Below are 12,249 nucleotides of genomic sequence, written 5' to 3' on the forward strand. Positions count from 1 at the left end.
GACTTCCCTCTCCTCAGCCACTTGGGCCAGCTCTTTCGGGGGAATCCCAAGGTGTTCCCAGGCCAGCCAAGAAACATAGTCCCTCTAGCGTGTCTTGGGTATTCCTCTGGGCCTCCTCCCGGTGGGACTTGCCCGGAACACCTCACCAGGGAAGCGTCCGGAAGGCATCCTAAACAGATGCCCGAGCCACCTCAACTGTCTCCTCTCGATGTGGAGAAGCAGCGACTCTACTCTGAGTCCCTCCCGGATGACTGAGCTTCTCACCCTATCTCTAAGAGACAGCCCAGACACCCTGCGGAGAAAATTAATTTCGGCCTCCTGTATCCATGATCTCGTTCTTTCGGTCACAACCCAAAGCCATAGATGAGGGAAGGAACATAGATTGACCTGTAAATTGCGAGCTTCGTCTTTTGACTCAGCTCTCTCTTCACTACGACAGACCAATAGAGTGCCCACTTCACTGTCGATGCTGCACCTATCCGCCTACCGATCTCACGCTCCATTTTTCCCTCATTTGTTAACAAGACCCCGAGATACTTAAACTCCTCCACTTTGGGCAGGACCTCCTCCCTGACATAGAAAGGGCACTCTACCCTTTTCCGGCTCAAGACCATGGCCTCGGATTTGGAGGAATTGATCCTCATCCCGGCCGCTTCACACTCGGCTGCAAAATGCTCCAGCAAAAGCTGTAGCTCACGACTTGATGAAGCCAATAGGACCACATCATCTTCAAAAAACAGAGAATGAATCCTAAGGCCACCAAAACGGATCCCCTCAACACATTGGCTGTGCCTAGAAATGCTGTCCATAAAAATTATGAACAAAATATGTGACAAAGAGCAACCTTGGCAGAGTCCAACTCGCACTGGGAATGAGCCCGACTTACTGCCGGCAATGTGGACCAGGCTCTGACACCGGTCATACAGGGACCTTACAGCCCGTATCAAAGGGCCTGGTACCCCATACTCCCGGAGTACCCCCACAGGGCTCCCTGAGGGACGCGGTCAAACACCTTCTCCAAGTCCACAAAGCACATGTAGACTGGTTGGGCAAACTCCCACGCACCCTCCAGGACACTGCTGAGGGTGTAAAGCTGGTCCACTGTTCTACGACAAGGATGAAAACTGCACTGCTCCTCCTGAATCCGAGGTTTGACTATCTGATGGACCCTCCTCTCCAGAACCCCCGAATAGTCCTTACCAGGGAGGCTTAAGAATTTTGAGAATTTTGATTAAAGTAGATGCCATTTCCTGCATTCTTGTGTATTTTACAAAAGTTTATTACAGTAGATTAACATGAAACAAAAGATGTAAACTCTGTTATTATTGAAATCTCTGATTGCAAAGCATTCTTGCAACACCACAGCAGCTCTGCAAGTAAGGAGAATTCACTTCAGGACAAATCGAGGTTGATAATTGGTCAATTGCTGACGTGCCTACTGGACTGATTGACAAGTGGCAGGACTTGTGCAAAAAAAAAAAAATCATAGATTTTATTGGCCCGTTTGAGACTGTCGTCATTTATTCCATATTTCTTCAATATTTTGGTGAATCTAAGGTTTGAGAAATGTTTCCTTACACAATCATAATGATTTGTTTATTTTTCCAGAGATGCTGAGTTTAAATTTAAAGAGGTTCAATTCAATTCAATTCAAAAATACTTTATTAATCCCAAAGGGAAATTATTTGTTGTTGTAACTCATTATCCTAATTTCATTAAGAGATGTTATAGATGCTGATGGCTGTAGACAGGAAGGATCTCTTGTAAAGGTCCACCCCTCAGTGGATCCTAAGAAACTGACTGCAGATGTCATCCGATCCGTCCACCCAGACTCGGCTGGCCTCTCGGTTCCCCTGGGCTGTAGGACTGCCCAAATGTCGGGCAGAACTCCTCCCAGAGCAATGGCCACTCCTCCCAGCAGTCTGCCGAGCTCCTTGTCGATGCGGACAGCCAACTGTAGGTGCCGAGGGACGATCCTGTCCTTCTGCTGTCATGAGCCGTGTTTCCTGCTAGTTCCAGGATCTCAGTGGTCAGGTACTCGAGCACAGCTGGCAGGTAGATGAGAATGCATCCACAAAACTTCCTTTTCAACTCATTTGAGATTTGGGGCTGTAGTTGAGATATTATTTGAGCTTTTGAGATGTTAATCATCTGCTGTTGGTTGTAGAAAACTGCCTTGTTGCCATGATTACGCATCATAACAAACGTCCAAAACTAAAAAATTTCAGTAAAAATCCGTCCAGCTGCACAGCATCCGATACCAGAGGAAACAACCATCCAAAAAATGTGATTTACATCCAGAAAAAGAGGAATTAAGTTTCCAAAAGCAAAATCTCAGAATGAAAGTAACAGAGCTGCTCCAACATGCAGCCACTTTGAGCGGTGCAATTCTAGAACGCAAGGTAACGCAACGCAAATTCAAATCACCACTGAAACCAGTTCATATTTACAATTCACTTTTAAACACTTTGCGACTTATAAGTGTGTTCTATCAAAGGAAAAGGTTATTCAGTGGCAGGAGACTGCCAAGGGATGGTAGAAAGTCTGTCAAAATGAAATATAAAAATATAAATTCAAATTATTTAAAAAATACATAAATTATCTACAGGCCTTGTGATGGACTTGCGATCTGTCCAGGGTGTACCCCGCCCCTCGCACAGTGATAGCTGGACACAGGCACCGGCGACACCCATGACCCAAAATGGAAGATGCGGGTAAAAGATAATGGCTGTATGGATGGATAAATGATCTACTCTACTGTGTAATCCGTGTAGTTAAATTATGGAAGTCAGGCCGACTAACAATAAAGTTAATGGGCGTAATCAATGAGTGTAAGCACATTGATTCTTCAAAGGAAATTTTAATATATGAGGACAGCTTGGCGGGCCGACAGAAATAGTTTGGTGGACCAGCTTTGGCCTGCAGGCCCCACTTTGGGCACCCCGGCTCTACAGACTGTCTTGTGTAGGATTTCTCCTTCTGCCTGGCTCCTGAGTTAGTGGAGATGCTGTCTGCTCTGTGGTACAGAGTCCTGATGACTCCTAACTTGTGCTCCAGAGGGTGATGGGAGTCAAAATGCAATTACTGGTCTGTGTGGGTGGGCTTGTGGTACACCTCAGTTTGCAAATCTCCTCCATCAGAAACTGAGACCTCACAGTCCAAGAAAGCCAACCTGCCATGTTTTACATCTTCTCGTGTGAACTTTATATATTTATCCACAGAGATGATGTGATCAGCGAAATGTTGGACTTCCTGAGATTTAATTTTAACCCAGGTGTCTGGGCCTTCCTGAAAGCAGAGAAGCAACCCAAACAGGACTCCAGTCAGCCATCAGGTGAAAAGGAGGAACTCAGACCCAGACCAGTGGTCATTCCGTATGTTGCAGAAGTATTAGAGAAACTGAGACGTTTATTTTCTAAACACAACGTCCCAGTGGCTTTTAAACCCCAGAACACATTACGGCAAAGACTGGTTCATCCCAAAGATCCAGTCCCCCGGCACAAACAGAGTAATATTGTGTATGCTGTTCAGAGTCAGGAGGGCTGTGATCAGTCTTACATCAGGGAAACTAAAGAGCCACTGGCCAAAAGGATGGCCCAGCACAGAAGATCAACATCATCAGGCCCGGATTTTGCAGTCTACACTCATCTCCAGGCCAGCGGTCACTCTTTCAGGGATGAAGATGTTCACATCCTGGACAGAGAGGAACGATGGTTTGAGAGAGGAGTAAAGGAGGCCATCTTTGTGAAAAGAAATCGTCCATCATTAAACAGGGGTGGAGGCCTCCGTGTTCAACTGTCCCCCTCTTACAATGCTGTGATTGCTAGTATCACTCAGCCCTCTGTGAATAGTAAACAGCCATCAGTGTGCTAATGATCCATTGTTAGACTGATGGTTCTTCTTGACCATGTGAGCAGCTGGTTTTGGTTGTCAGCAGCAAACTGGTTGATCCACTATGAGAAGGTGCTATTTATAAGACTGAGCTGAATACAGCACCTCAGACTGAAGAAGTCTTTTGGATGAAAGACAAAATGTTTCTACAATTTTTTTTGTTTGTTTTTTAAACGTCCGGAGGACCAGATTTAAACAGCCACTTTCTCCTGCAGTGTGGGCTACACACAGGTGCAGCAGGTGCTAAATAATTTAAAATAATTTATTTTAATTAAAAATTCCATGTCGATCGTGCAGCTCATCCATCAATCAGCCAGTTGTGTGTCATGTCAAATCTTATTTTGAAAAAACGTGATAGCGCGAGTCCGCGAAAAATGAACCGCAAAGAAGCGAGGGACTACTGTATAGTGTAAAGTTTGTACTTTTGACCTAATTAAAAGGAGATGCTGAGATGCTGTGTCTTTCCAGCAAGAGCGACTAAAATGGGGGCATGTTTTTAATTGCGCTCTCCAGTAAAATTGTGTTTTGTCCCAGTGTGATGAACTCCATCTTCTAGTGGATTTGATTTGACCGCAAAGCCGCATACATACGCCTGCTTTTCTATGACTCATCTTACTGTTAGTGATTTGTCAAGACAACACAAGCTTCAGTTGATTGGATGTAATCCCTGTCTTTTAACTAAAGTTAAGTTGAGGCGGACCGGTGGGCTGTTTCACTCTAAAGATGGAAAGGCAGCCCCCGGCCGAGCGCTTTAAGCCTTGATTGTATCACAACATAAAATGAAAGGTGATATAAATATATATATATGTATTTTTTTGATGGTTCATATATGATGTGTGCATTTTTATGATTTTTAAAAACGTTTACACAAACCAGATCTGTTTTAAATTTTTTTTTTTAAGCAAAGCTGTAATGGATGCATCCCGAGCCCGGTGAGTCTCCATGTGTGTTCTCACCTGTCACTGCGTTAGTGGTGGTGGGCAGACTCTCCCGTTCATCCTTCACTGCTGTCACACCCATCCCGTACTCTGTTCCTGGTCTCAGGTCTGCACAACACAAGAGTGGAACATAAAAACACTGAGGTGCTGAGATAAAGAAAAAGCCTACCTCATGTTTAGTTCAGCAAATTCACAGAGGTGTCAACAAATGAGACGAGGGAAGCCCCTGTAGTCAAGTGGCCATCTGGTTCAGCTAATGGCTCCGGGGCCACAAAAACACTTTCTTGTGGCTTGATTGCACAATAGATTGGAGCCTAATTGCATTTCATGGTATGCCTGTGTTCACTGTGGAACATCAGTGTTGTATTTGCATTGATGGATGTATAGAGCCCTTGTTGTAGAGCAGAAACACTTCTTTCTGAGATACTGAAGACTCCAGGGGTTGTTTGGTCTTTACAATCAAGCCCTCTCTCACACTGATCGCCTCTAATTCCTTTATTAACTCCCACAGAGGTCATGGACCACAGAGCTTTGCTGCATGAAATTACACCTAATGCCCGGGAAACTCATTATCAATAAAATCACGAGCGTGAAGGCAATTACAGATAATAAGTGTGTGAAAGAAGTGCTGAGGTGTGTGTAGAGCATAGGGCGGTGTGTGTGAGGGGTGTGGGGGGGAGGAGGCTGAATGGACACAGTGCTTCATTTTCATTGGATAGGCCTCCCAAGGACAAAGAAGTGGGTCAAACAAAGGTACTAGTGGTTAATTTTTGGGAGTTTCTTGTTTTCTGTTTGTGCCTCATGCTGGTCTAAAGCACTACAGCCTGGAAACAAACAAACAAACAAACAAACAAACAAACAGGAATCCATTTATACTGTCAGCATCACTCAGAACGATCAGAACCACAAATGCTTTTTATTACCACAAAACAAATGTTTGAATTAGTGCATGAACATTAGACTGGTTTTTGTTTGTTTCTTAAGAAAATGGGTCCTTTGTCAAAAAGAATTTAACAACACAAAAAAAGAAAATGAATAGTTAAAATGCTGTTAACTATAGAAACTGCATTTCCTGCAAAAATGTGTTATGAAGGCTTGTTGCTACAAGAGTTTTCTGAACAAGCTAAAGCTTATTTAAAATACACCAAAAGCTGAAAATTAGAAAGAAGAAGCTGAAAGGAGCACAATGAAGCTGATAGTATCAAAAAGTAGATGAAAAAGCTGGAATTAGCAGATAGAAACTAAAAGATGTAGAAAGATGCTGAAATTAGCAGAAATGCCATAAGCAACACATCCATCCATCCATCTATCCATTAACTTTAACTGCTTCTTCCATTTTGGGTCACTGGGGTTGCTGGTACCCATGTCCAGCAATCACTGTGCGAGGGGCGGGGGACACTCTGGACAGGTCTCTAGTCCATCACAGGACACATAGAGACAAACGAGACAAACAACCATTCACTCTCTCACTCACACCTAGGGACAATTTAGAGTTACCAATCAGCCTAACATGCATGTTTTTGGTCTGTGGGAGGAAACCGGAGCACCCGGAGAAAACCCACGCATGCACGGACAGAACATGCAAACTCCACCCAGAAAGGCCCCCGGACCGGAATTTTAACCAGGGACCTGCTCGCTGAGAGGCAGCGGCTCTACCAGTTGCACCACTGTGCTGCCCATAAGCAACACAAAAAAGGTTAAATTAGTAGAAGCTTAACAGAGCGCAAAAAAACAATAATGAGCAGAAAAATCTGCCGAAAGTAGATGAAAAAAGCAGAAATGGCTAAAAATGATGAGAAAGAAGATGAATAAAGCACATAAATGCTGAAATTAGGTAAAAAGTTGCCAAAAAGTGGAAGTTGGCAGACAAAAAGTTAGAATGTAGTTGAGAACTTAGATAAAAGCTGAAAATAACCCCTAGTAAAGCAAAAATTAGCAGAAATTAGATAAAGGGGTCTTAGAAAGATTTACAAGAAATACTGAAAAGAGCAGGAAAAAAGAAAGAAAATGCTGAAATGAAGAGAAAGAAACTGAAAAAAAAGCTGAAATGAGCAGCTAAATGTTTTAAACAGCACATCCAGGATGTAGAGAGCTCCATTCATTTTCACTGAGAACAATACGGCTAAAGAAGCCAAATATTTCTAAAAGTAAATACTGCACAAATATCAAAAGTCAGAGCAGGAGATTTCTGAATGAGCTGGACATTTTCATCTATGAATTGTTGAAATAACACAAAAATTGTGGAACAAGTTGGATGCCCAAAACCATACACAAGGAAAATGGATCTCGGTAAGGACCTTTAATTGTGTGAATGTTTTATAAGCATTCACACAATTAAAGGTCCTTTTTTCATGCAAAAGTTTTCATCACAAATCTCTTTCTAATGGAGGAGATCCGGCTGTTTTATGACATCAGACCAACTTCCTGCAGTACTGATACATGGGTTAATGCTTGATGTGCTGACTTTTGGTTATAAACATCAAATTATAGCTCAATATATCCAACTGACTGAGTTATAGCCATGTTTGCATTGAATTCAATTCAATTCAGTTTATTTATATAGCGCCAAATCACAACAAAGTTGTCTCAGGGCACTTTACAGGAACATTCACATAAAAGCCAATTAGTAAAGTTCTCTATTTAAGGAATCCAGCAGACAAGATGAATCTTGGCTTCGTTGCTGTCTCCCATCCTGAGCAAGCACAGTGGCAACAGTGGAAAGAAAAAACTCCCTTTTAACAGGAAGAAACCTCCAGCAGAACCAGGCTCAGGACAAGCGGCCATCTGCTTTGACCGGCTGGTTGAGAGGACAGGAAGGACAGACAGACGAACACAGAATAGTAGGTCCAGATATAGGTCCAGGTATATCTGAAAGACAAAAAAACATGTTAAGGATAGAAAAAATAATTACAAATACAAAACAGGTTGAGCAGAGTAAGTAAAGACAGTAGCAGAGTGAAAATTGTGGTCAGTTTGTCCTCCAGCAGTCTAAGCCTATAGCAGCATAACTAAGGGACAGCTCAGGAAACCCAAGCCGACACTAACTATAGGATTTATCAAAAAGGAAAGTCTTGAGCCTAGTTTTAAAACTGGATAATGTGTCAGCCTCACGGACAGAAATTGGAAGTTGGTTCCACAAGAGAGGAGCCTGATAACTGAAAGATCTGCCTCCCATTCTGTTTTTGTAAATTCTAGGAACCACAAGTAAACCTGCATTCTGAGAGCGAAGTGCTCTGTTAGGAAAATATGGAACAATAAGATCTGTAATATAAGATGGAGCTAGGTTGTTGAGATCTTTGTAGGTTAGAAGTAAGATTTTGAATTCTATTCTGGACTTGACAGGGAGCCAATGGAGAGAAACTAAAACTGGGGAGATATGATCTCTCCCACCAACTCCAGTTAAGACTCTGGCAGCAGCATTTTGGATCAACTGAAGATGTTTTAAAGAAGTATTTGGACATCCAGATAATAAACCATTGCAATAGTCCAGTCTAGACGTGACAAATGCATGGACCAGTTTTTCTGCATCATTTTTAGATCAGATGTTTCTAATTTTAGTGATATTACGCAGGTGGAAGAAGGAGGTTCTAGTAACGTTTTTAATGTGGGGGATAAAAGACGTGTCCTGATCAAAAATAACACCAAGATTTTTAACATTAGAGCTGGAGGACAGATTAATGCCATCTAAGGAGGGAGAAAGACTGAAAAATTCAGTCTTGCTCAACAGAACAAAAACTGTCCAAACATAAATCAGGCTCTAGTGAAATTTTTAAAGTTGCCTCATTTGACAGGGGACTAGAGATAGTAGAAGGAAGGATGGTTTGAATTTTCTCTCTAATTGAAATAATTTTATTTATAAAGAATCTCATGAAGTCATCACTACTTATCGTTGTAGGGATACATGGTTCAACAGAAATGGGACTTTTAATTAGTCTAGCAATAATACTAAACATAAACCTAGGGTTATTTTTATTCTTCTCTATTAAAGATGAGTAATATAAAGTTCTAGCTTTACAGAGAGCTTTTTTATATGTTAGCAGACTATCTTTCCAAGTTAAATAAAATTCTTCAACATTAGTAGAGCGCCATTTTCTCTCCTGGTTTCTAGATGCCTGCTTTAAAGTACGTAACTCAGAATTGAACCAAGGAGCCAGATTCCTCTGACTGATTACTTTCTTTTTCAGTGGAGCAATTTTATCAAGTGAAGTTTGCATTGAAGTTGTAAGATGATCAACTAGATGATCTAAGTCTCTGTTCTCTGATGCATTACTCTGCAAGACAGAGGAAAACATTGATGGAAGAGATTGTTTAAATGTGGTTACAGCATTTTCTGATAAGCACCTGCTGAGATTAAATTTACTCTCAGTGACTGTGTAGTCATTTAATGTAAACTCAAAGGTTATTAAAAAATGGTCGGACAGAAAAGGATTTTGAGGAACTATTACCAAGTCCTTAATCTCTGTACCATAGGTCAGAACTAAATCAAGAGTGTGATGATAAGAATGAGTAGATGTGCGGACGTTTTGGGTAAAACCAAATGACTCTATTAAATTATTAAAGGCTATGCTTAAGCTATCACTCTCAACATCCACATGAACATTGAAATCACCCATTATGATGATTTTATCAGTATTTAATAATAAGTCAGTTAAGAATTCTGAGAATTTAGACAAAATCTGAGAGTAAGCGCCTGGTGGACGATATATAACAACTAGTAAAAGTTGCTTTTTTGATTTCCATTTTGGATGAGAAAGACTGAGGGACAGTGATTCAAAAGAATCATAACTAATAACTGGTTTGGCATTAATCAATAATCCTGACTGAAAAATAGAAGCTACTCCTCCACCTCAGCCAGTTGTTCTAGGAACATGAAAATGTAAATAATTAACAGGAGTGGATTCATTTATACCAACAAAATCCTCCTGTTGTAGCCAAGTTTCTGTCAGACACAATAAATCAATATGATGATCAGTTATCAGTTCATTCACTAACAGGGATTTAGAGGAAAGAGATCTGATGTTCAATAATCCACATTTAATGCTTTTATGATTTTGCTCTGGTAAAGTAACTGTGTTTATTTTAATCAGATTTTTATGGTTTATATTTTTAGAGCTGATTTTTTGTTTACTTAATTTGAGCCGTAGGCGAGTTGACACTGTTTCAATGTGGGTGTGGGTGGGTAACAGAGGAGAAGCAGCAGAGAGGTGTGGAGGACTACAACTCTGCTTCCTGGACTGGACCCTGGGTTGTCAATAATTTGGGGAATAAACAAAATCAGCCAAATTTCTAGAAAGAAGAGCGGCTCCGTCCAAAGTGGGATGGATGACATCTCTCCGCATCAGACCAGGTTTTCCCCAGAAAGAACTCCAGTTATCTATGTAGCCCACGTCGTTGTCAGAACACCACCTGGACACCCAGCGGTTAAATGACCACATACGACTAAACATGTCATCGCTGGTCAGGTTGGGGAGGGGGCCGGAGAAAACTACGGAGTCCGACATGGTTTTAGCAAAGTCACACACCGAAGCAACATTAATTTTAGTGACCTTCGATTGGCATAAGTGTCATTACCGCCGACGTGAATAACAATCTTACTGTATTTAGGCTTAGCCTTAGTCAGCAGTTTCAGATAAGATTCTGTCGCCCGCTCTGGCCCCCAGAATGCATTTGACTATGGCCGCTGGAGTCCCTAAAGCCACGTTTCGGACTATGGAGCTTCCAATAACCAGGGTCTGCTTCTCAGCAGGTGTGTCACTGAGCGAGGAAAATCTATTAGAAATGTGAACGGGTCGGTGGTGAACTGGGAGCTTAGCCTTTGCACTACACTTGCTCCAGACCGTCACCCAGTCGGCCTGGGGTCCCGGCTGCTCGGGGTCTGCTGGAGGACCGCTAACGGGAGCTAGCCTCTGTGATTCCGCGCTATCTAAGGGGACCTGGCTAGCTACTGGTTTTTCTACAGCGTGGAGCCGAGCTTCCAGTTCAGACAGCCTCTCCTCCAAAAGGTTGATTTGCTGTGGCAGCCATTTTGAATCGGGCTGATTCCAAAAGGTAATGTTTTGTTGATGTACATCCAGTGATTACTTTCTGGGAGTTACATTAAAATCTGACAAACAGACATGGACAAAATTGTTAAGATTTGCCTTTCAGCAGCAGTTGGTAACATGTTCAATCTGTTTAAGTGGTTTTGTAATACCAGTGATCTTAGCCTGGGTGGAGTCTTTAGGTCCAGGAGAGAAGAGCAGTTCTCCATGCTCGCCTCCAGACAGTGGGCCATACTTGATGCGATACTGGTCCACCTGAGCCCGGCTGTTTTTCCACTCCAGAGTGATGCTCTCATCTGTCAGATCCACGGTGTGCAGGTCTCTGGGAGCGTCCAGGTCTGCAGGATACAAGGACACGTCATTTAAACAAAAGGAGTCTCATCAAACCAGACTGTTTGTGGGCCCAAATCAAGTTTGTTTTAGGATCAGCTCTACTTGCAGGTTTTACTGCTCCCTTCAAATGTTAGGAAAAACTCAAAGTGAATTTTAGCAAAACAAAAGCTAAAACTAGCAAAAGAGAAAAAGTTAAGGGTAAGAGCCATTTCTATGAAATAGTTCACATTCCAATGCCCAATATGCTGATTTCTAATTTCAATTATTTATTTGAACTATAGTTTGTTACTCTGTTAAAAAACTTTAATAGAAATTCCATGTTAAATACAGTATTCCTATTACATGATGCATTTTAAGTGGCTGCTGAATTGCTGATATAAAAACAGGAAAGACTTCAGCAGAGCAAGTTCTTCCATTTGTTCCATCTCAAACTGGTGCTAAATGCTGGTAAAACCAAAGGGATGTTGTTTTCAAACTCGCATTTCTCAAGTTTTAAGCCTCATGTTGAAAACTTGGTAAAGAAACTGCAAGTTAAACTGGGTTTCCTTTTGAGAAATAGATCTTGTCTAACTCTGAATGCTGGGAAACACCTTGTAACTGCCATATTTCTCCCCTCCGTTGACTACGGTGACAATATTTATATGAATACTACAAGAACCCTGCAGATGTTGGATGCTGTCTATCATGGTGCACTAAAATTCATAACTGGCTGTAACTACCATACCCATCACTGCACCCAGTATTCACTGGTTAACTGGTCATCATTAAGGGAAGGAATGGGAAGAGGGTGTCTGAGATTGTCATCATATTCTGTTCCCGTACAATGGCGAAATTAGTTCTCTACATTTAACCCATCACACCTGAGATACACCCAGGTGGAGCAGTGGGCAACTATGTAAGTGCTCGGGGAGCAATTAGGGATTGGGTGTCTTGTTCAGACAGACCACGACATGTGGGAATGGTTGGGGGTTGAACTGTGACTTTCTGGTCCCAGGTCAGCTGCCCTGCCTCTACCCCATCTCAGCCCCCAATTATATATATATATA

At 42.0% G+C, this 12,249-nt stretch overlaps 1 protein-coding gene across 1 annotated transcript in view; it reads right to left on the reverse strand.

The window, feature by feature from the left end:
- The window catches only part of LOC119413705 (tenascin), a 159,992-nt gene that overhangs the window by 87,542 nt on the left and 60,201 nt on the right, over positions 1–12,249 (reverse strand). The window contains exons 8-9 of the mRNA XM_037680760.1: positions 11,023–11,208; positions 4,848–4,937 (exon numbers count right to left, since the gene is read on the reverse strand). Coding sequence (XP_037536688.1) covers positions 4,848–4,937; positions 11,023–11,208 — 276 coding nt within the window. The remainder of the gene's footprint in view (positions 1–4,847; positions 4,938–11,022; positions 11,209–12,249) is intronic.

Source organism: Nematolebias whitei, chromosome 8 (assembly GCF_014905685.2).
Source record: "Nematolebias whitei isolate Nwh7 chromosome 8, NemWhi1, whole genome shotgun sequence".
NCBI lineage: Eukaryota > Metazoa > Chordata > Actinopteri > Cyprinodontiformes > Rivulidae > Nematolebias > Nematolebias whitei.